This window comes from Corvus brachyrhynchos, unplaced genomic scaffold (assembly GCF_000691975.1).
Source record: "Corvus brachyrhynchos isolate BGI_N302 unplaced genomic scaffold, ASM69197v1 scaffold106, whole genome shotgun sequence".
NCBI lineage: Eukaryota > Metazoa > Chordata > Aves > Passeriformes > Corvidae > Corvus > Corvus brachyrhynchos.
Genome location: NW_008238834.1, coordinates 2,675,398 through 2,699,549, shown reverse-complemented (window position 1 = coordinate 2,699,549; position 24,152 = coordinate 2,675,398). Strand labels below are relative to the sequence as shown.

At 39.2% G+C, this 24,152-nt stretch overlaps 1 protein-coding gene across 1 annotated transcript; it reads right to left on the bottom strand.

Annotated features, from left to right (window-relative positions):
- Window positions 1-135: 135 nt before the first annotated feature.
- On the bottom strand, window positions 136-23,898 carry ABHD3 (abhydrolase domain containing 3). The gene is given in 9 exon segments (XM_008636854.1): window positions 136-2,242; window positions 10,289-10,454; window positions 10,539-10,587; window positions 11,227-11,400; window positions 15,200-15,312; window positions 18,149-18,194; window positions 19,943-20,125; window positions 22,747-22,957; window positions 23,805-23,898. Coding segments are annotated over 9 exon segments (1,215 nt in total). The 3' UTR covers window positions 136-2,063.
- Window positions 23,899-24,152: the final 254 nt, after the last annotated feature.

Sequence of the window (24,152 nt, the reverse complement as noted above, 5' to 3'; positions counted from 1 at the left end):
CTTGGGGGGGGGGAGGGGGGTGGAAACCCCAACTTTACTGATTTTTGCTTAATGTAGCTTTAAAGATAAAAGTCCCATGGAGATTTGTATAGGTATTGGATCTAAATTAAGTAAGACCGTGCAGAGAGAGAGAAATTCTGCCATTAATTACTTTATTTAAACAGTAAGGTGTGATTTAATGTAAGTGGTTTTATCTTTATTAATACTTGATGCTGAGTTTTGAACAGTACTGCACCTAAACAATTTTACAAATATAACACTAAATACAGTTTATTGCTCATTGTTTTTGCATGACCATAAAACCTGGAAATGAATACAAGAATAAATAAGGCACCCTACTAATATGCTGATTTTCTGTATTGTAGTAGCATGCACAAAATTTCATTTTCCTTTTGCAAGTCACTTTTCTAATTTTTCTTATCAGAGAAAAAATAAGTTAAGAGTTCATTATTTGGGCAAGTGACTGTTTGAAAAGTCAAAACTTGAAAGAACTTTTTAATTTTCTTAATTCAACCGTCCACCTTACAAAACTGCTTTCGTATATCATGTCCCAATTTCTTTTTCTAAAGACAAAAAGTATTTTTGTTCTTCCTTTGCTGTTACTAGGAAACATGCCTTGCAAGGGGAGTGTTCACGTACTGCTTGAGACAAAAGACCTGACTTGCTTTTTTTAGCTGCATTTTCTTCTTGTACTGACCCCGCTCAAAGATAAAAATAAAAATGCAGAGGCATCTTTCCTGACTTCTTATTCAGCTAGGCCCAAATCAGTGATCAGCAAAAGGTAGGAGCTCCACAGATGCTGCTTAAGGGCCTGTTTTAAATTTCAGTATGCCCTGAATTAGGGCTTCCCAACAGTTTCAAAAGATATTCTGTCCAAGTGTCCTTTTCTCCTCAAAGGCCCGCGCTGGCTGTCACTCTGTGTCAGGGCTCAGGAGAACAGCGATGCCTTGGCCACCCTCACAACTCGTAAGCCGCTAGGGCAGAAGTTGGTTTGCAGTGGCTTCAGTGATTTGACAACCTACTGCCAAAATGCTGACAAATGATCAAATATAAAAACCAGAGGCACAGCTCTGACCTCCATCCCAACTTTCTTTAAACAATTTGTTCCATTCTTCTCAGAAATGATATGAAACAATAGCAGAGATAAAAGGTTTGAATTTTTTTTTTTTTTTTTTTTTTGTTTAAAGCAGATTATATAACAATTTCCTGATGCTCTAATATTTATTCTTTAAAGCTGAAATGTTCTTGCAAGGTAATATAAACATAGCAGGTTCAATCACCGAGTTTACCATTTATATGAAGTATGTGTTACTTATGTGACAACACCCAGTTTTACATAAACTCTAAAATGCAAAATGTCTTTTAATTACATAAGTTATTACAGTACTGTTTAAAAGGAATCTTTTGGTTATATGTAAACACTGTAAATTAGCTCTTTAAAAAATAACCATGTAAGACAAGTATGGCATTGACATAGTTTAAAAAACAATAACCAGCCCTAAATCTGGATACTCTCAGGGCAGAACAGCAAAAGCAGGTATCAATCTAATGCTATGGAATAACATGCTGAATTTTTGACTTATTTGAAGAATCAGTACTTTTATTTGATCCCTCCTTTTGTTTTCATATTTTAAGATTTTCACTGTCAGTGCCCTGAGGAATGGGCCAACTGGTACTATATGTGACAGGATAATATATAAGCTATTTTGTGTGTTGCCATTCTAATAGTAAAAGCCATCTAAATAAAGTCTCCTAAATACATACTGGTTTAAATTAAAATCCTGAGGAATTATAATCTCTCTACTTGATAGTTTTGGTTAAGTGCAATTTAATGTATGCAGAACACTGTTTCATTTAAGGTCATTCTTAGTAAGGCATATTAAAAATAAATATAAAAGTGACAACATAATATTTAGTTTCTTGCTACAAAATCTTAGGCAAAAATATTTTTCCATGTAGTAATGGACTTTATCCATTTGCTGGCTTACAGGAGTTAAAATCTGTGCACTAAGCTTAACTGCCCTTGTCAGAATGTGCCACTGTGCTATAATAGTGGTCCAAAGCTACATGCTAAAGATTTTATTTCCATGCTCAAACACAGCTTGCACAAACTGCTTGAAGACTCTGTCCATGTAAGTGCACTTCCTTGGCCATATTCCTTCCAGAAAACCGATATGGCCTCCGCATGAAGTCAGAACCAAAGCAACGTTTGCATTTTGTTTGGCAGTTTCTACTGGTATAGCTAAAAGGGGTGGAAAAACGTTTTAAGTCCTTAAGCTTCTATGAAATGCCAGCCATTGAGTAATTTCTCATAAACATTCCTCATATTATATATGAATAAATAGGAACAACATTAATAGATGCTTAAATGTCTTACAGGGTTTGGAACTACAGCTGTATTAAAAGCCATTTTTCTCTTCATCATTAACTCACCTTACCTGTGTGATTTTTTTTTTTTTTCCCCGTGGCTGCTGTAAAAATTTCAGCTTCATCTTTCTTTCAGTCACACTGATGGAACAGCACCCATGTTAATGCATACTTAGGATTTGCTATAAATAGTGTAAGTAAAAGGACAGTCAACCCTGTACTGTTACTGCAATATTCACCTTTAGGAAAGCTGAGGAACTGGGACCTCAATTGCAATTGTACGAGACTCCAAGCACAGAACCTTTAATGCCAGGGTTAAGATTTGGTCAGTAAGATATCCTATCAGATAATAGAAAAGATTATCATTTTATCTGATCTGCCATACATTTACACCTGCATGTTTAGACACACCATACAAACACACTGGGAGAGATGGTTCTTGCCCTGAGGAGCTCATAATCTAAGACACAAGGTAAACAGAGAAAGAGGAAGGGGGAAATAACTCTACAAGGACGAAGAAATCTGTTCTGTGCCACCCAGGAGATTAGTGGTTCGCTACTGAATAGTGACTGCTAGAAATTATTTTAGAATGTAGATTATTAGACTGGATAGTACAAGGATTTTTCTTTTGCTGGGTTAGTTTTCCTGATCTGATTAGCGCCCTAACCCAGTTCCCCATGTTAATGCCAACATATGAATAGTGGCAGCCACAGTCAGATGGAGCCTTCAGTGAGGGGGCCATTTCAGCAACAGCCTACAATTAGCTTAAAGGCATCAGTGAATGACACTTGAGATATGCACTGATCTGGAAACAGGCAGGAGGCAGGCTTCAGTGCCTCTTATTTTGACTGCATAGATGTGTGGCTTAATCAATTCCACCACCTGGGCAGTTCCCTTTGTGAAGGAAAATAGAGGTCAGTTAGCATAGACTGACACAGAGGAAGCATATGACTTTACAAAGGGTACTTGGTGCGATGGGATGACCCTGTTATCATTTGAACTGGTTGACACAGCAGTGCAGCTTTTTATCAAGAGTGCAAACACTACAGATCCATAAAAATTAAGTTATTTAATCAAGTTCCTCTGGAGTTTTAGGTATGTCAGGTATACTTCTGAACAACCAGAAATCTCAATACATTATTTCAGTAAAGAATGCCTTTCAAAGTTCCAGTTTTCAAGTAAGAAACTTTATGAAATGGGAAAAAAAATCATACAGATTTTTGATTATTCAGGATTGACAGAAAAAGCAACAGCAAAAGAAAAATACTTTGTCCCGAAAGAAAGGAGTAGTAGTAGTTTCACTGTGTTACCTAAAAAAGGTTATGACAATAAAGCTGATTTTAAGTCATACACTGCTCAACTAAAAATGCATTGTCCCTACAACACAAAGCAGCAAGTCATTCACAAGAGTTGTATTACTTCCTCATTTACTTTAAAGTATTTTTGAATCAGGTTCAGTTTTGGGGGACTTCAGTTGTTCACATCCCTTTCTAACTGCACTTCCTTCAGAGACACCTTCCACTCATTCCAATTTCTAGGAGTCTGTTCCTTTACCCCTTTATACATTTGCTATGTCAAAGGTCATTATCCTTGAATAGTCCCTATCTCTGCATATTACTACCTTCTTCATAGAGATGTGCTCCTTACTTTCACTTGGATGCTGGCAAACTCATAGCTGTGTCCTTGAGATGCTGGTTTGCCTTCATTTTCAGCAACCATAGTAAGAGCACAGAGTAGCTCTTTGCTTAGCCAAAAAATGACCCCCAGCCAGAGCAAGTCACAGGAGAACTTGAGTGCAATGACTGTGGTGAACAGCTGTGCAACTTAAAATAGATCAGGGCAGAAGCACTGGACCTGTGGAGCCAGGGGAGCAGTCTGTGCCACAGAGGTCCCTACCAGCCGTGCCTGAACGACATGCTCTGTTCCACTCCAGGGCCTCAGCACGGAAGCAAGACCAACGCCTGCATAGCTGGGCTAGTGTCTTTTGTGAAGGTGTGTGACAAGCTCCCTGCCTGTAACATGAGGTACCTGACCATGCCCTGGGGGAGCAAAGACTGAGCTCCAGAGGGCAATGGGGATTCTCTTGCCGAATATAGGAGGTTCTTTGCTACTCAGTGCTATCCATTTCTTCCACACTTTCCCTCCTTTCAAAATTGCATGCATCTAAGTAGTTTATAGCTTCCAGCATTTACTAAGTGATTCTGATTCTTTACTAGGAGGAAGTAACCGTGCTTCTAACAGTCTCTGCAAGAAGTCCTTGGCTTTTCCTTTGTTCAGTTGGAAATTTGAAAATACTGTATGCGGGATCTGGGCCTTTTAAAGCAGTACTGAGGCCAGACTAAGAAGTCAATGATGTAGAAGCCTAGACTGAGGAATAGCACACACTGAGAACACGAGATGCAGAAAACAATGTGTTATTTCTTGCAATCCAACACATGCATCATTTTCAGACTCAGCAAGCGCTTGTCTGGAGTTTTGCCTGAGTTAATCTGCTCAGCAGTCTCTGATCTGCCTCTCTTGGATTCTGTGGATGAACACATTGCCATGTACAGAGAGTGGCTGCAATTCATGTCAGCTTCTGCCGACTGCATAGGAATTTGCTACTTATCTGTACCAAGCGATCTGTTCCTCTTCCCCCCAGTAGCCTGTGATCCATGTCAAACAGAATCCCAAGAGAGAAGTGGAGATCAGACACAAACCCCATGCCTGCTTCACACTTTCCACACCCATTCTGCAGCTGTCTGCCTGGTCATTTTTTAGTCCCCTCTGAGGGGACTAATAAATAGGCTCCTGTGCAAGAGTATGGGGAAGAATATGTGAGGAGAGACAGATTTGACCTCCAAGAATCAGAGACAGGCATGAGAACTCCACCAATCCTAACCGATTCAGGATCAGCTGCTAACTGGCCTGAACATACCTCTTCACTAGCTAAAACGTGCAAAAACATGACAGTCATTCACTTCAGCAGACTAGTGCGAATGTGTAGGGAGAATGTCCTTTCCTGTAAGAAACTGCTTTGCTGGGGGATTAAAAGGGAGATCATAATAAATGTCTCCTCTACTGTGTTAACCTAGCTGGGGAAGCCCTTACAGGCCAATGTCCCTGTGACCTCTGCATACCTGTCATTCAGAGGTTGCCAGTGTAATCATAGCTCCCAAATCAATTTGCTGGTGGTCATTCATTCCCAAACTGGCTGGAAATACTGTAGTGGGTGCCATGTGCTGCCTGCCTCGGAACAGCTACAGTGGCTCTTTCCTAGAAGCTTACCAGTCCTGCACTAGGATGCTGGTTATTTTCCACACCTGGTAAGGTGCAAGCCACATGCAGGTCTTTACAAATGTCATCTTCCCCATCCTGAATTTCCCCCATTTGTCCATGTAACTCCTCCCCAGCAGAGTTTCTTGCTCTGCAGGTTCTTGGAAGAGAATTGAATATGTTGTGTTGCTCCTCAGTGCCAAAATGCAAATGATGCTTGGCGGTGGTGTGGTACTTTGCTCAAGGCTGTTTCTAGGGACTGTTAGCCATCCAATAAATAAAACCACAATGCAACAGAACAAATTTTACAATGTAAAGGACAAATGAATGGAGCACCGGATGTGATGTATTCTAGGAGATAGGATGGCATGCCAAAAGATACCACGGTTCATTTTTGTCCACATGTAACCTTCTAGTTCAGTTTTTATTGACCAAATCTGTACTGCTGTTTGATCCAGCAAGCACAGACCTGTGATTTGTGATCACAGAACCACAATGTAAATACTTGTATGCAGAATTACTTCATTCAAAACCAATTTGTTGTACATTCTTTGCCAAAAAGAAGTTATTCTTTTTTTAAAAAGCAAAAGAAAAAAATAGATAAGTCACTGCTGTCAGACATTCCATTGTTTGCTTGAGTTCTCTCTGTTCCCTAAACTTTTAACCTAATTGTTATCTGTCTGGCTATTCTTTGGCCATTTGGTCTCTCCTGACAACTTCATTCAACTGTGCTGTTTACATAACAGGATGCAAAATAACACCTAAGAGCAATTACTCGAAGTTTGGATTCAGGGGGACAGAAAAGCTTCAGAGAGTTCAATACAATATATATAACTGAGCTTCAGACATGCACTTATTTGTCACAGTGGATCAGGAAGGAACTGGCATGGTACCTAGCTCCAAGGGCAGGCTTCCAGCTCGGGCACAATGCTCACCAGCAGCAATTAGCTAAGCATTAGTATAGTGAAATTTAAGTCAGATGCCTAATACCCTGCTTAAAGTCTCTTCAGAGAAATATGCCACTTCTGATGAAAAGTTAAATGTGGCAGTGATAATGAATGCTAACACCCCATTTTCCTGATTTATTTTTTACATTTAAAAAATACAAGGACTTGACTTGGTTTTATTACGTATTTCCTGAAGCAGTGGCTTGTTTAAATTAGTTATGGTGAGAGAAGTGTCATGCAATGAAGAAAGCATTTGTTTTCATTAGTCAGTATTATGCAATATGAGAATTGCATTCCAGAATTAAACTACAGATACATCAGCTGCCAAGCTCTGTGAACTTTAAACAGCAACATTAAGGAAGGACTGCAAATTGATTGCTTCTTCCTAATACTGGATTGAGATCAAATGGCACATTTTCACAATATATTTAAAAATAACTTCTGGGAAATACAAAGCATACCAAAAAGCACGTAAGAAGAAATGATCAGGTGGCAACAAGCAACTGAGGCAGCATCTGCACTTTTTAAGGGAAGTGTCTCTTTAGGTCCTCATTGTGTAGTGACAAAACAGACTTGGTTTTTCATCCCTCAAGCTCTGTTACTGGAAGATAGATGTGCCTGGCTTTATGGAAACTATTTAAACACAAAGGAATTCTGGCATAGCTCTCTCCCTGATGAGTTTTCTAGGCTGGTTTCCCAGCTCTTGGAAACTACAGCTATCTACAACAGAATTGGAAGGTAGCTTAAAAGCTGGTAGGTATTACTGGGAGAGGTGAGGCATGAAATAACCAGTCCCCAAAGCCAATAAAAGGCTGGGGTTTGGATGAGTATGAATTTTGTGGCTTTGAATCCATTATACAGTTGTGAGTGGAAACTGCTTGGTTGCCACAGGCTTCCATGTGTCCACACATTTTTAAGTCAAGAAAACCAAGCCAGTTGCCAGAATAAAGTCACCTCCAAGAGTAACACCAGCCCTTTATGTTTGCTAACATAAAACAGCTTGCAGAAATGTGAAGATGAATGAACTCCAGTAACTAATGGCAGCAGACATAAATCCCAGGCTGCGAGTTGGGGTGCTGTGTCTCCTGCCAGCACAACCATTCCTAATGAGGGTGCACAGCACAAGTGAAAAAGGAGCCAAGGATAGACAGATGTAACAGAGTTGTGCTGTTAGCTGTAAATCAGCGTTGTCCTGGTTGCCCTTTCTGAGGTAAACTTGTCTCCACAAGTACAAGGGTTTACAGCTAACAGCATTAACTCTGTGAACAAGGAATAAATGAATGCCTAACCACCCAAATATCTTCATGGAGAAAGGCTGGTTAGGGTCAGAATTTCAAGAGACAATTGACAGTCATTACAACAGACTTAGCACTTCTTGTTTCAGAAGTACTGGTGCTCTACCTCGCCCCCCTATACACTTCAAGACTTCTAAGGCATCGTCACGATAGTTTTGATACCTAATTTTACACAACCAACCATCCCACTGTTCACAAAGAGTTGTGTTACTTTTTAAAAACAGCTTCAAGGATGGAGAGATTTGCTACAGCTGTACTCTAGGGGACTCAATCTTTTGAGTACTCAAACAACACATCACAGTACTGCTGAGGCTGTAAGAGACCTCTTGACATAATCTAGTCCAGCAATGGCAGGGTTACCAACAGCAGGTCTTCCAGGGCTGTGTCCAGTAACATCGTGAGTATCTCAGTAGATGGAGACCACACAAACTATGCCAGCATTTGACCACTCTCACAGTAAAAAAAAATGTTTTCTTGTGTTCAGATTGAATGTCATAGGGTCAGATCAATGGCTGGCTCTTGAGAGCTGGAGGTAAAAAGAGGATGGAGTATCTGCACTAGCTTTCATCTAGCTAAAAAATGTCCCAGTTCCAGTCATAATAGGCTGGAAAAGGTTAACGAATCTTTCAGGGAGTGAAGCACACTGACTGGTTTACTGCTGTTGCCACTATGCTAACTAGGTAGACCCTGCCACAGTTATTACTTAACTTTAGAGCAGAAACCACAAACTAAGTGGTTAAGCTAGTGCTAAACAAAGAGGTGAAGCCATTGTTCCCTGTCTCAGCTACTGTGAAAGAAACATGGCACAGCAGATGACCTCCCTACAGTTCTAGGAGGAAAGTCATGTCCAGGGTCCAATTTCAAGGAAAAAAAAGTCCCACAGAAGCTAGTAAATACAAAGGGATTAGCTCAGTTTCAGAAAGTCTTTGAACTGCAAATTTTTTAAAGGTTAATACAGTATTCTAGAATAATATTGCTGTGTTTACTCAGACCTTATTTCTTTTATAAGCCTCTGTTTTGGCCACTGTAGGGGATAGGTAGTTTGGCTAATCTAGAGTGACCATTTTTTCCCCTCATATTAGGTGTCTGTCATCTCTTTACATTGTCCATGCAAAGCACAGGATGCTTTTAGTTCCAGAGAGGAAGAAATCAGACTGTCTTTTTCTAGTGCACTCTACTGGAGCAGCCCTTTTCATGTCACATTTGTCTCTAACTGATCTTTGAACTATAAATAGTAATGTGTGTGCATGTTTCTGTATGTGTTGTACATCTGCACACAGATAAACTGTGCACACAAAGTCTCTTCCAATTCTTTAATTTCTGCTTGTTGTTCTAATCTGTTTGCCTGTTCACTTTGGTTTCATGACTCATTCTGCAAGAATCTCACTTCACTTGTGGTGGCAGAAGAAAACTTCCCTAAAATAAATCAGTTGTATAAACTTCATTTTTAAAGGTGTCAGGTGCTCACTGCTGAAGACTGTTGCCTCAACCAGCTGTTCATTTTAGTGGTTTTCCTCTACATTAGCTTTTGTTCTCCTTCTCTTCTCAGAAACTATAATGAAAACACAGACCACAGGAACAAGCATATATTTTCAGGATAGTTAGCAACAGGGTTTTGATCTTCAGAGGAAAAGCAAAATGTTCATAATGATCATGTGGTTTAGCATGAAACAGAAAGAAAATGGAAAACAGAATTTTCAGCCTGTTACTTAGCTGATACTGCTGCTCCTTATTAATTTCAACGTTCCTCCTTCTAAGAGCTCACCTTGTGTGTATCTCTTCCCCTGCCCTAGGTTTTGGCCTACATGATTATATGTAACTAATCTAACTTTGATTTTTTCTTACTTTTAATTTACAGGCACTGGAGGTGGCACTGAGATCAACAGATCAGGATTTCAAATCATCTCAAACATAAGCAGCTCCCAAACATTCTTTGTAGGGCCTTAAAGAATGGCAGTAAAAAAACCCTACTTGTTTCTAGTTTGAATTCTGAATGTCTATATCCAAACATCTGAATCCAAGTTCCTTTTTTTGTGGGTTCTCTTCATACTTGGTGAACAGAAACAGGTGCTTCTGAGAGGGCACTACATCTGGTATCTTCCTTACAGTGAGGTAACTCATACCCTAAATGTGCGTATTTCTTTCTTTTGACTGTAAAGACTCCACTAATCCCTAATGAGGCCACCCCATATACTTCTGCATTCTTTTAATACTTCTGTATTAATCAAATCTCTCCATCGTCATCTGCTTTATATGTGTCTTAAACTTAACTGCAAGACTGATCCCTCCATGGAATTTTGATCCTACAGCAAGTAACATTTAAATACACTTCTACACATAGGTCTGAGTTTATTCTCAAACCTATGTAGTTTGTCTTAATGACTGCATATACAGACAAATACATTTTAAAAAGCCTAAACTTACCATGAGCTGGTGAGAAAACATCATCCACAGAGTTTAGACATAACACTGGAATTCCTACTGACTTCAGCTTGCGACATGGGCTAGCATCTTCATAGTAATCATCAATTGAACGGTAGCCAAACATGACTGAAGTGAACTGTTTATCAAATTCTCTAACAGTTCTAGCCTGAAGTACAGAATTCAAATAGGGAACTATGTCAGCATTTGGAAAACAGCATCCAGCTCAAGCAGATGTAACATTTTCACATACCTTCATCACAAGATCCATATCAAATAATTTCTCCAACATTTGTCGATGCCTATAAAGAAGGATAGAAAAATCAGGGCTTGTTTTTTTGTTGTCTAAACAAACATAGGAGTTCTCTGCTTTACAGATACATTTACAGAAGTAACTGTCTAACATGCTTGCTTTTAATTTTCTGTCATATTAAAAATCTGTCTGGAATCCGAGAACAGAATAATTGTTCATCTATATGTTGGCACATCCAGAAATATGGTAAAAATCTGCATAAGCCACGAGAAAGATGCCAAACATAAAAGAACTTAATATTTGGGAATACAAAATACAGTCTGGTTTTATAAAGTCAAGGATGAGCTAGGCTTTTCCGTGCTTTTGCAGTCAACACCAACTTAAAACAATTATTATATATAGAAATCTACTCAAAGTCAGTATGTGCAAGTCTAAAAGTTTTAAAAATCCATTTACTTCATCCATAAATACAGAACATTGGGCTTGTTGCGAGTCCCTTGAGCAGCAGATAAAGTCATATTGATGACAAACTTTCTTGAAAAGACCCCTTTGATTTCAAAACTTACCAAATAATTCACAAAGAACAACTAGAGTTGTTACAGCATTAATTTTGCCAATATTTTTATACCTGCTGTGGATCTCATGTTAACATCCTTCCACCTGCTAAATAGTTCTGAAGGCAACTCACCTGCTGATAGAGGATTGTAGACAAGTGGTCAAGTAATAGTTGAAAAGAAGCCAGTTTAGTGGCTTCTCCAGAGATTCTACAGATTCAAAAACATTCCAACCCGCAGAGAAAATTGCAGCTGCCATTAAAGGAGTGTCTGTGCCAGTTTTGCCCAGGTAATTTAAAAGAAGCATGCTACAAATGAAAAACAGAAACATATATACTATCAAACTGTTTGCTTCAATTTAGAGTAAATAGAACAGTCAGCCATGTTTTTGTCTGTTTTTCAGTAGTTTCTCATATGAGTCCGACAGTTGTGCCTAGTACACCTAGAAGATAGTCACATAATCAACATATGACTCATGAAGTTTACTTGCTCTCTCTACTATCAGAGACGAACAGGGTGTGCTGTGTAGGGTGTGAGTAGGAGTGCATTTAGAAACAGAGATGTACTAGTCTTACTTAGATCACTAAAGGGAGGGAAAAGTCAAGTGATTCTTACTCATGGAACAGGTATTCCCAAGTGTTAGTAACTTTTACTGTCTTACAAGCTCTTGGTCTTCCTGATGTGATAAATCTGATCAGCGTGCCTGACAAATGCAAGCTGCCCCTGGCACACCTGCCTCACTATGAAGTCTTCTGAGATTAAGGTAGTGCCATTACCTCACCTCACACACATGAAAGAACACAGCTGTTCTTTAACACGAAGTATGTGAAGAATGAAGTCTTGGATAATGAATAAAACTACAGAAACAAACTTGTGACCCAAATAAATGGTCTTTCTGACCAATTGCAGCTTATAGTCTCTACTGCTAATGTATACTTGAGTTGCAAAAAGGGGGAGTTCACAAGCATCTACCCTTCAAATGTAGAAAAAATAAAATAGCAGGAATAGAGTAAAATAAAAATACTGACAGAAAAGCTCTAAGTCTTACTTTACTGCCTGAGACCTCAAAGTTTACAAAGAGCATTTTAATACCAAGTCTTTAACACAAAACACTACAATTAATTAGTAATGTTAATATAACTCCCTGGATTGCCACACTGTATCTTGGCTTCGTCTATTGTACTTCAGGAGACAGCAACCTTTAGCAAAGGCATTATGAGCCAGCCTGCTACCACAGAGACTTTATCCCTCTGCACTACCTACCAGATCATAGAACAGCAGTCCAATAAACCAACCAAAAAAAAATTGCAGTAATAGAAGAAGCACTTCTCTAACAGAATTCACAGAGTGTATGTAGTAGAGAGAAGGCTTAGGAATCTTGATGCTGCAAAATAAAGTCCCTTCCAAAATAATACCTACTGAAGATAGACATTCACATCACAGACAAGTAAATGTAAATGAAAGACCACCTGTTCTACTATTTTAATTCTTAACTGGGGCAAATATGTCTTATAAAGATTATCTGGCTATTCAGAAAATTCTGAAAAGCAACAGATGATAAAAACTCCTGTAAGATTAAGACAAGTGGATGATTTTTGCAGTATGTCCCTTGTGACATCTTTGCTCCTGCTAAATTTTAAACATGCGGTGCTCCAATTAATTTTGAAGTGTGGAAACAGTTCTCATGTAGATGATTAGAGACTATTCTGGTTTTCTGTACAATTAAGCATATGCTTTCTGGTTTTGGTTCAGGATTTTAAAAACATATTGGAGGGGGAAGGTGGAACACCTTGCCTAAAATTGCCCAGCGGTGCTGGTGAGATATAAGCTAGGAACACAACACAGATTCCCTGTGCCATACTAACAGACTTTGCCAGTATTTTGGATACCATAACTAGGTTAAGCCAAGGACAGAAATGACACTAAGGGCTGATCTGGCCTTTTGTACCAGTCACAGATTTGCCAGCTTCTACCACACCTTCAGCCCTTCATAATTGCCAGGCACAGGGAATTGTAGCCATCCTGGCATCAACTGCTGCAGCAAGGCACAAGCAGGCCAGATTTCTGGAGAGTAGAGGACAATATTTTGATACACAATCAAGGACCTAAATAGGAAAAATATTCTATGGGTCTGCTATTCATACATAAGGAAGAACCCGTCAGGTACGAGAAGATGCAGAACAGTCTTGGCCACTGAGATTATTCAGTGGTGGATTTTTAAGGTCAAAAGTAAGTGGGTAAGGTAAGCAGCAGAATTACAACTCTGGAGAGTTGGCTTTCATTTGCTTAGGGATCTGGTTTGCAGGATGCCACATGAGATGGCCCTGATGAGCAAAGGGATCTGGGAGACCTGTTTGACTTTAAGGATAACCAAACATAAAGCACATGTGTGATACATTCTGATATGCAGGAAGTTGAGCAAGAGAGGCAGAAGATCACATGGAGAAAAAAAACCCTTCTGAGCAATTTCAAGGAGGAAGTATCCTTAAGGTAGACGAGGGGTGGTCTGCCTGGGAGAAACAGTCATTGCCCAAGAATGCAGGGATGCAGTTAGGAAAACTGAGGCTCAGCTGGAGCTGGAACAAGCAAGGGATGTACAGGACAACAAGAGAAAGGTTTCTGCAGCAAGAAAGGCTTCTCTAAGTCTTTTGGTACGAAGAAAGACTCAGAACAAACAACATCCTCAGAACAAACAACATCCTCTTTTTTCCCCTCATCAGTGAAGTCAGTCATCTCATCATAGAAGGCAATCAGATCACCTTGGTATGTTTTGCCCTTGATGAAAACAGTCACCTTCTTATTCCCCATATGCCTGGAAATAGCTCCCAGAGGATCTTCCCAAAGAACTGAAGTTAGGCCGACCAGCCTTTTTCCCTCTTGGAACCACTCTTCAACAGAACAGGGAACCTAGTGACTAAAGATTTGCAAAAAAGCAGTCTTCCCTGTCTTTACTGCTGAGGTCTGTTCTCAGGCCTACCCAGTCCCTTTGCCTAGTGGCAGAGTTTGGGACAATGGCAGCAGAAGATCAAATTAGGGTCCAAATTAGGGCCCAGTTATGCAAACTGGGCACAGACATGACAGTGGGACCAGGTGAAGTGCACCAAAGCTCCAGAAGGAGGCAGCCAATGTCATCATCAGACAACTGTCTATCACTTTTGAAAGGCTGCAGCAACATGAATGGAAAAGGACTGGCCTGATTTGAAAAGCTTCAAAGTTAATTATTTATTTCATTATCAATAACTCTATTGCTTGAACAAATATATATCTCAAAGCTTCTACATGTCACTGATAGATCAATGTCAATATATAGTAATATATATTAATATCAATATATATGGGCTATATCTGCCCCCCCCGCCCCAATTTATCAGAGAAAAGGGAAGTCTCAGGAATTTACCACTGTGTCTGCAGTATTTCTAAGGAAAATTCTCCTCTGCTACGATTTTTGTTAAAGAGGCTGCTGGAACATTTCTGCTAGCTTCTAACAGTGATTTTTTTTCCTAAGAAACTGTGCTATCATTGTCTGTTCTAGCTGTGCTTTCTGGAGAGAAGCCAGGACACAGCAAGTCTTAATACCACATGCTGTACCAACCCATACTGGTTTGAGCAACAATACTACTTCTTGCTTCTGAGCCAGACAGAGCAGATATCCACACCTCTTCCAGCCTAACCTACCCACACACTGCAGAACGCAAACAGAGTGAAGACAAATCTTGTTATTGCCAGAGGTTGCTATGAAACATGGTGTATTAGCTCAAGATTCTATTTTATATCCCTCTGTTCCAAAGGCAGCCTCCATACTTTCCAAAGACCGTATTGCCTACCTGTTTGGCTGTCCATCTGCCTGTCACAGTTTCCTGTCTTCCTCTACCTCCCCCCCCAATTTTTAAATGTTAGCCAATTTCTACCTTCCCTGACACAGACGAAATAGCCTCCAAGATATGAAGTTTCTAAAAGTCTTCTTCATATTAACTCTTGGAGAGAAACCCAGCTTGCTTGCAGCTCAGTTAGTAATGCAAGTATTCCAGAGTAATAATTTACAATCAGGCTACATCAGTCTTATTTTATGACCACAGTTAAGCTGAGACTTGTGTTACACAACCTTACCCGCCCATAGAAACACCTGCTGCCATGAATGGAGCTGAGGGGTGCAAGCTGTGCACATAATGAATAACAGCCTCTAAATCCTCTGTGTTAGCTGCACAGTAAGTCCTTGGTGTCTGTAAGGAGTCAAGAGGGAAAAAATGCCATCATAAGCTTTTGTATTATCCTTTAAGGACAAAGCAAACTGAACAGTGGATCATTATATAAGAAGATAAATTTAGCATTTATTGTGAAGCTTCACTAAATGGCAAATATAAATCCAGAGTGTTTCACAAGGAGGTGAAGGAAGGAGTTATACTTGTTATCATTACAAAATAAAAGAGGTGACAGGTATCTTCAGTATCTGCAACCTCCAGGTCATTCAATCTGAACAGAGAAAAATGTGCTAAACTAGACAGAACTAGATCAGAACTAGATAGACACTGATATTTTTAAAATATCCCAAGGAAATAGAAACATATTATAAAGGCTGTGATTTACAGAAAAGGAAGTTAAAACAACAATTTTACTATATTCACCCACATTCAAATGCAAAAGAAAGCATTAGATTTCAAGTTCTGTCAGCCAGCATTTGAAAACTAACCCATATTTAGATTCTACATACAACAAAACAAAATAAACAGATAAATAAATTCCCCAGTGTCATTTACCTAATTTAGTAAAGTATTCTATTAACTAAAGCAACGAAACATATATTAGCCCTTCTTTATCCATCACTGCTGTCTCTTTAAATCCTGAATCGAGGCTTGGAATGACTTCCACTGGCATCAGATTGAGTAACCCCTTGGGTAAGATTCGGTTAACCACTTCCCTGCTATTGAAGGATAGGCACAGCTTTTGAGCCTCCCCTGCAGAGACACCTGGAATAGGTCACATAATCCAACCTGAGGGACTATCTGGAGCAGTATGAGGGAGACAAGTCCATCTAGGCACCGTAAGAATCACAATAATGTAAGGTTTTTTTCTAATGGTGTTGTCCAGATCTCATCTACAGCAAAATGAAGTTTTTAACTTTAGAGTTGCTACTAACATGTTAGTGACTTGGACTTAACTACAGGTACTGACTGAACTGCCAAAATTCAGTAAAACATTAAAACTAAATATAAAAATACATAACTGTGAGTTAATGGAACTTATCTGTTGCCTGAAGCAATGACGGATTTCAAGGGTGTTTTTTTTTAAATTGCTTTCAGTTAAACTGCCTGGCAATTTGTGGGTGATTTTAACAAATTTAATTACATTAAACTAATTAGTTAAAATACATTTAACAAGAATATTGAAATGTTGATGCCAAAGATTAAGAAATGGAAAGAAAAGCTAAATCTAGATAATTAAAACTGAAGACATTTTTAATTTCCATTTATGTTGCATTTCCAGTTCACATCTGCATGAATCACTCTTCACTGTTTTACATCTTATTAATTACAAACATTGTGAATGTGTTTTATTTTAATTAAATTGTCAACTTTACAAGGAAAAATAATTATTTTTGGTAGCTAGGATCTAATGCATTCTAAGTGTATTTGATTAAAGTTTATATAGCTAGAGATTTATCTTGCATTTTAAATTCAGTTAATTCTGGACAGTTTAACATTTAGCTATCTGCGCTTTGTATGAAGATCTTTTAAAACACCGTCTTGGCTCACATTGGCTGTGGTCAATATAATATTTGATTATTCCATAGCAATAATTCACAATAACTTTCAATAATCAATGGGAACAGTATTCTTTAAATAACTATTATGCATTGTAAATTTGAATCTGTCTTTAAAGTGACTAGAAAAAGAACTGCTTACATAACTAATTTCTACTGTGGTGCCTAACTATGCTTCAGACTCATTAACTAGGGATTTTATACTAAAATGTTGAAACCTCTTTGCAGAAAATGTGGTAATTTCAGCTAGTTTGCTGCACCACAAGAACTTATAAAGCTTAAAGATGTAAATCCGATTACAGTAAAATACACACAATGTATCCAAACAAGGGATCTTTTCTCTTAATGATTCAGAAATTCATCAATAAGGACTTTGTGTGTCACAAAACTGCTTTGTAGATCCATCTCCAAAAGTATGCAGAAAACTACTCTTAACATGGCAATATTTGCATTGAAATGCTTTATCTGATTATGGGAAAACATTCTGAGCTTTTTAAAGTTTGAAACCAGGGGATTAAAAAAATGCAAAACAATACTGAGTATTATGCACATTCATTCCAGCTGCAGAACTGTCAACAAAACACATATGAAAAAACAAAGCTTATTCAGCAATATTTCATCATGCCTTGTCCCTAGCTGCAGAAAACATTTAGCTTCAAGATTTTTTCATCTGAGGAATGGCCAGTTATTGCTAAGCTAACATGATATGTCTGTCCCAAAAAAATGTCCTCTGTAGCTGAGTTTGTGTCAGAATTGTTGAGAAAAATACAAGAACACATTTAACTTTTAGGATACAGCCACCCATATAAATCTAGTTCATTAATTCACTAGCATGCAGTATGGATCAATTTTAATGTCACACCTTTTTAACCATATCAAATACATTTTAAACTGGGAAAAAATTACACTGGATTGTATTTGGATATGTATGTTAAATCAATGGGAGAAAATTGCATTGACTGAACAGAGATTTGCACATTTTAGATACTGCAGTATTTTTGGACAGAAAAGTGTAAGGATTGTTCATTTTAATGTTACAGATATTAATAATTGAATAATTTCCTAAACTGAAATGTTCAGAAAAAATCATGTGTTGACCAGCTGACCCTCTAGGGTTTCAAAATAAAAAAATTAATATTGGCACATGATCAATCTACCAGATGGCTGAATTCTCTTCTCTGCATTTTCAACCCATGCTCTGAGTTTCTCTCATTTAATCCAACTGTACAAACAGGCACAAATGATTTCATAATTACCACTTATAAGTGAGAGATGTTTATCTTAGAAGTCATCCTTACCAAAAGCTCCTCGCCAGCAATTCCCCGATTGTTAAAAACCACGCATCTAAAAATTGAGACAGTAAATTCAATTGTACACATTGTTAAATTCACCAAAAGAGATAAATACACCAAAAAATGAAAATGCATGAAGAAATGTGAGCCACTTCTATGAATAAGCTCAGCACATAAATATTTACAGACCTACAGATCCTAGAGGCTGACCAGTGTGGAACAAGCTTTATACCAAAATGGAGTTCACTGATGGCTGACCAGTGTGGAACAAGCTTTATACCAAAATGGAGTTCACTGATGTCAGTGGGACTGTCTGAGCTCCGTGATTTGTTGAGGTCAGACTGCAGGGTGAGAGCCCCAAGGTTTAGCTGAAGATGGTACAGACATGCCCTGCCTGCACTCTGCCATGAGCTCTGCCAGTGAAGGGCTGAGCCTAAAGCTGTGCTCTGAAAAAAGAACGTCAGAGATCCGTGTGTAGACATCCCCCAAAGCTACATAATTCTATTAAATTGGAAGAAATGAGCCAAGTCAAAATTATAATGACAGCTGGATCTAATTTGCAGGTTCTTGGGAATGTGGGTTTTTTTTGTCTGGTACAGCAGAAGTTTCTGGTCTCTCTCTGTTGGTGGGAGTCTCTGAATCTTCTAGCAGTATTACCATGATTTAAGAATCAATACTTTCTTAATAAATACTACTTTTCTATTACTCTTCTACCATCTCACTGAAATAATTTTTTAAAATAATATACATAGTTAGATGGGTTAAAGGCATGAAAGAATACTTATTTGGTATTTTTCTCAAATGTTGCTATTTAAAAACAAAATTATAGCATTTTCTTGAAATCTGACCTAAAGCTCCCCTTTTTAACGTTCTACCTTCTTCTCTTAGGTGATCAAATGCAGATATTACTTTCAGGAATACTTTAAAAATTAATAGTAACACGTTGTTGATTTCAGGGCTTTCCTCTGATATTTCTTATTGGTAAATTTTAAAGTGATTTAAAAAGTACTTTGTTAAAGTGCTGCTTTACTTCCATAAATTAATAAAGTAGTTATCCAAGTAGAGAGGAGATAGCCAAACATGTAGATAAAAGCTAATATATCCATATTTGAAGAACTTATTAGAGTCAGTACCGGAAGCCAATCTGCAAAGACAAAACATAATATTCCAAATAGAGATCCTGGAACAATGACAATTTATTTTAATGTGCAGCAGCAGCAATATGGTTACATAAAGGAGTCTACTCATCGAATAATCCACTTATGTTACCCAACTGACCAGAAGCCTTAAGAATGAAACTAAATTACACAGTGACAATGAAGAGGTGACAGACCCCCTTAAACACCACCAGTAAAAGAAGGCTAGCTCTCCTTTCTGCACCCAGGAATCTGAGGCTGCTGAATCAAGCAATTTTGGCATTCAGAAGCTGACCTCCTCCAAGGCCTACTGCCAGCAACCCATCCACACGACTTGGAGCTGAATACAAACGCTTTCTCTAGAAAGTGTAAAGGTTAACACAAATACTGATATAATAACTTATGAAGCAGCAGCAAAGCCCTATGCAGACTTATCTGGCTTTCCCTGCAAGCTCTGGGGTACATCTGTAGGTATTAAAACAGCCCTTCCAAATGTACTGCCTGTTATATAATTCCATTATGATTATTATTACTAATAACACTTTCTTACACAAACTACTGTATTCAGATCTCGTTTGCCTTAGGAAAACATCTGATACATAAAGATACTGATATGGATCCTACCAGAAGCAGCAAAATGAATAGCAATGAAATACAACAGTACCTGTATCCCAGTGTTTCACTTTGATGGATCATATGAAGAATGTAGGATTCCTTGCTTGTTCCTGTCAGGCCAGGCAATAACAGGACAGTGGGTCTTGTGCTGGCATCCGGATAATACGAGCTGTCATTATTATCAAACCAATCCAACGAAATCTGTCCTCCATCTGCTGTTTTAATGAGCTCACTGAAAGGTACATTTTAATACAACACTGATTAAATTGAAAAATACACGCTATTGAGAGTGCTTGCAGTCTACACATTACCAGGTATGAATTCTGCATTTCTCATTATGTTTTAATACTCACAAAGTGCCACCTGACTAGGCATGTCTGCATTCAGAAAGAGTCACACCTACAGCTGACAAGAGTTAGAACAGTCAATTTGCGGAGTAATTCCCATTCACAGTAAATGAAGACACGGCCTTTCATAAATTGCTGCTGATGTACTGGAAGCTTGTAACTAATGTGATTTTTGGCACTGCCTTGTGTTTTATACAGGCATTTTTGTGTACTGCAGATTTCCTTTGAATCATCTGAGAATCTTTTGATAGCACACTGGGTAATGCAATAAACATTTATCACATTTTTTTTTCCTCTTCATCCAAAGAAGCAAAGTGTATAATGGATTGTTATGTTTTAAACATGCAGAACACAGACACACACTACTGCATCTTTCACCCCAGATCTTTACAAACTGAGCTAGAATGCATTCTTACAGAATATATCTTAACAATGCAACAAATATTATAATATCTCAATAAGCTAAGTATGCATTAAACAATGACAAAAAAGTTTCATTCTTTTTTTTAGAAATGTACAACATCTTCCCACTTCTGGGAAATTTGAACAGTTAAAGTGCTACTTTACTTTCACAATTTAGTGAAGTAGTTATCCAAATGGAGAAGAGATAGGCAAACATGTCGATAAAAGCTAACAAATATGTATTTGAATGGTTTGAGAGAGTTGGTCTAGAAACTACCAGAATGCAAGCCTACCTTGCATTTCATTTTTCTTTTGAAATTCTTGGTAGTGACTACTCCAGATTTTAAGGGTGACCACCCTCGTTGGACTCATTAGCTCAGCTTTGCCCTTTTTCCGTAATGGGAAGTAAATGCAATGCTAGTGAGTACTGCCAACACAATCTCAAATGGTACAAAATAAGCACTGCCCCATGGAACTATGTTTCTTCTCTCAAAACCCTTGAAATAAAAGTGTACAAGGACTAGAAAAAGTGGACATGGCCATACCACTGAAATGTTTCCTAGTTACTAAAACTAAGGGAAGCTGCTAAATGCTAAATCTATTCTACCATGCAAGCAGAGCTGAAACAACTTGTGTTGCATCCAGGTTCCGGCGCATAAAAGTCCTTCTCCTTAGGTCTTGTGCCAAATGCCTCATTTGCCAGACTAAGTCTCATTTCTGTGTGAAAGAGATCAGCTGAGGACAAACAATAAATACAAGGGGTTTTTTCCCATCTTAGAATTTCAGCATGAAAAAACACAACACAAACTCCACAGATAAAAGTTACTCTGAAAATCCCAGAAGTTCTGTATATTCAAAACAAGGCTGAATGTGGCCATGCTACAGTTAAGGTAGGACATGTTGGTTTAATGGACAGACACAGTGACTGCATGACCTTGGCAAAACTATGGCATTTGAACACCGGAACATTTGATACGCCAAGTAATTGTGCTGCCATCCAGAGGGACCTCAACAGGCTGCAGAAATGGGCTGACAGGAACTTCAGGAAGATCAATGAGCAGAAGTGCAAAGTCCTGTGCCTGGGAAGGAACAAGCCCATGTACCAGTAGAGGCTGACCATCTGGAAAACAGCTTGGCAGAAAAGGACCTGAGGGTCCTGGTGGACACCATGTTGAACATGAGCCAGTAATGCGCTCTTGCAGGAAAGAAGGCCAAGAGTCTGGAGGCTGTGGAGGCTTAGGAGGAGTGTAGCCAGCAGATCAAGGGAGATGATCCTGCCCCTCTATGGAGCACTGGTGTGGCCACACCTGTAGTCCTGAGTCCAGCTCTGGGCTCCCCAGTCCAAGGAAGACCTGGACGTATTGGAGAGAATCCAGCAAAGGGCCACAAAGATGACAAACAAACTGGAGCCTATCTCCTATGAGAAAAGGCTGGCACAGCTGGGACTGCTCAGCCTGAAGAAGAAAAGGCCAAGGGGGAACTTAGCAATGTGTTTACATACCTGAAGGGAGGCTGCAAAGAGGATGGAGCCGGGCTCCTTTAAGTGGTGCCCATTGACAGAAAGAGAGGCAATGGGCCCAACCTGAAACACAGGAGGTTCCCTCTGTATGTAAGAAAACACATTTTCAATGTGAGAGTGACCGAGCACTGGCACAATTTGTCCAAGTGTATTGTGCAGTCACCATCCTTATGGAAATCCAAAAGCCATTTGGACATGATCGGGGGCAACTGGCTCTGGGTGACCCTGCTTGAGCGGGGGAGTTGGACTAGGTGACCTCCAGAGATCTTTTATGACCTCACCCACTGTGTAATCCTGTGAACATATATAACTACATCACTTCCTATATTGTCACCCATATTTCAGTGCTGCAAAACTCTCTGAGCTAAAATAGGGCCATTTGGGAACACTGACCTTTCAAACCTACTTCATATTGAATCCATGATGAAGACGGTTCCAAGTCTGTGGACAAAGTCATAAAGGTGGGCATAAAGCAACAAAAATAAACCAGGCACAAAGTTGAGCAATGACAGTGGGTGCGACATAGTCAGAATAAGGGAACAGCTGGGTATCAAATCAATCACTTTCCAGAATAAAGGCACTTACTTCCTGTACTGTACTTGGGGTCTAGATGTGATAAAGGGACGCAGGAGCGTCTGTACCCGACCTTCCCAGCACCAAATCGTGGGATAGTAAGTTTCTGTCACAACGGGGCAATATTCCTCGAGAAAGCGGCAGAAACGGTCATTGCTTGCCACCAGCTGGGGTTTCTAGGAAAAGAGACTACAATCAGACATGGGCATTCTTATAAAACAAACTAAAAAACAAAGAAAGAAAGAAATGAAAGCTTATTTAAATCCTCTCTCAGTGAACTAGTTTATTTCATATAATCATTTGCAATGCTTTTACCTTTCATGGTACAGAGATAAGTAAATGAAAACCAAACAAAATGCCAAAATGCCCAAGTGAAAAGTGAAACCCATTAAGCATAATGGATTCCTTACCTACTTCTAATAACATACTGATCTAGCTCTACTTTTACCAGCATTTTATCTTCACAGACAAATTAAGTAGGCAAGAAAGATTTCTCCAAGTCTGTTTTCTTGGACTATACAGAAATGGCACTTAATCTGTGCATGCACTTTGGCCGTGCACCCGTAGTACCTTTTTTAACATGGTAGGACACTTCTCCTCCCATCTCATTCTACTACACTACACAAGTGCATCGGTTCCTCATCTCTAATAATACTCTGCATGCAGACAATTTGCTTACAGTTTCCATTTGTACACCAATTAACACGGTGTACTCCCTGTATACCAAACACTGCATGTTTTAGCAACTATATTTCTTATACCTCTCTGTCACAGTGACTCCCCAACATGCAAGCATTAATAGGACAATAACAGATGCTTTGAGGGAAACCATTCCACATAAACAGCTGTAATGGCACATCCTCCCTTCGTTTTTCTCCTCTGACCAAAATCAATATCAAGTACCCTCTTCTCCATGAAGAGGAAGTCTATGTTCCCAGCGGTTCTCTGAAGGACTGTGGCAACACTCAGGTCCTCAACAGTCAAAAACCTTTTGATATGCGTATTTCAGTTGATTACGCATTCAACGAGGCGCTCTCACCACGGGCCACTTCAGATCGCATCAGGCTCACCGTATCCAAGTAATTTGCGACTGCCTAATTTATCTCTAAAACCACTGCTGACGAGGAGTACCCAAGAGTGCTCCAGCCCCCAAAACACTGCCATTGTGCCTTCAGAGGTACTTAGGATGGTACCGACAGGGACACAAAGACAGCAAAACTACTTTATCACCTGCCCTGCTAGTAAACCAAGTAGGTCGGGTTGGTACTGTGGAGGACGGTCTCCTAACCTCCCTTTCCAAACCATGGCACCCAGCCAAGCTCTCCAACTGGTATAACTGCATTTTGGGGACTGCCGAGGCCAGAGCCCCTTCCCCTCCCAGACCGGGGACGACCAGGGGAGCCCTCCCTCACCGCAGG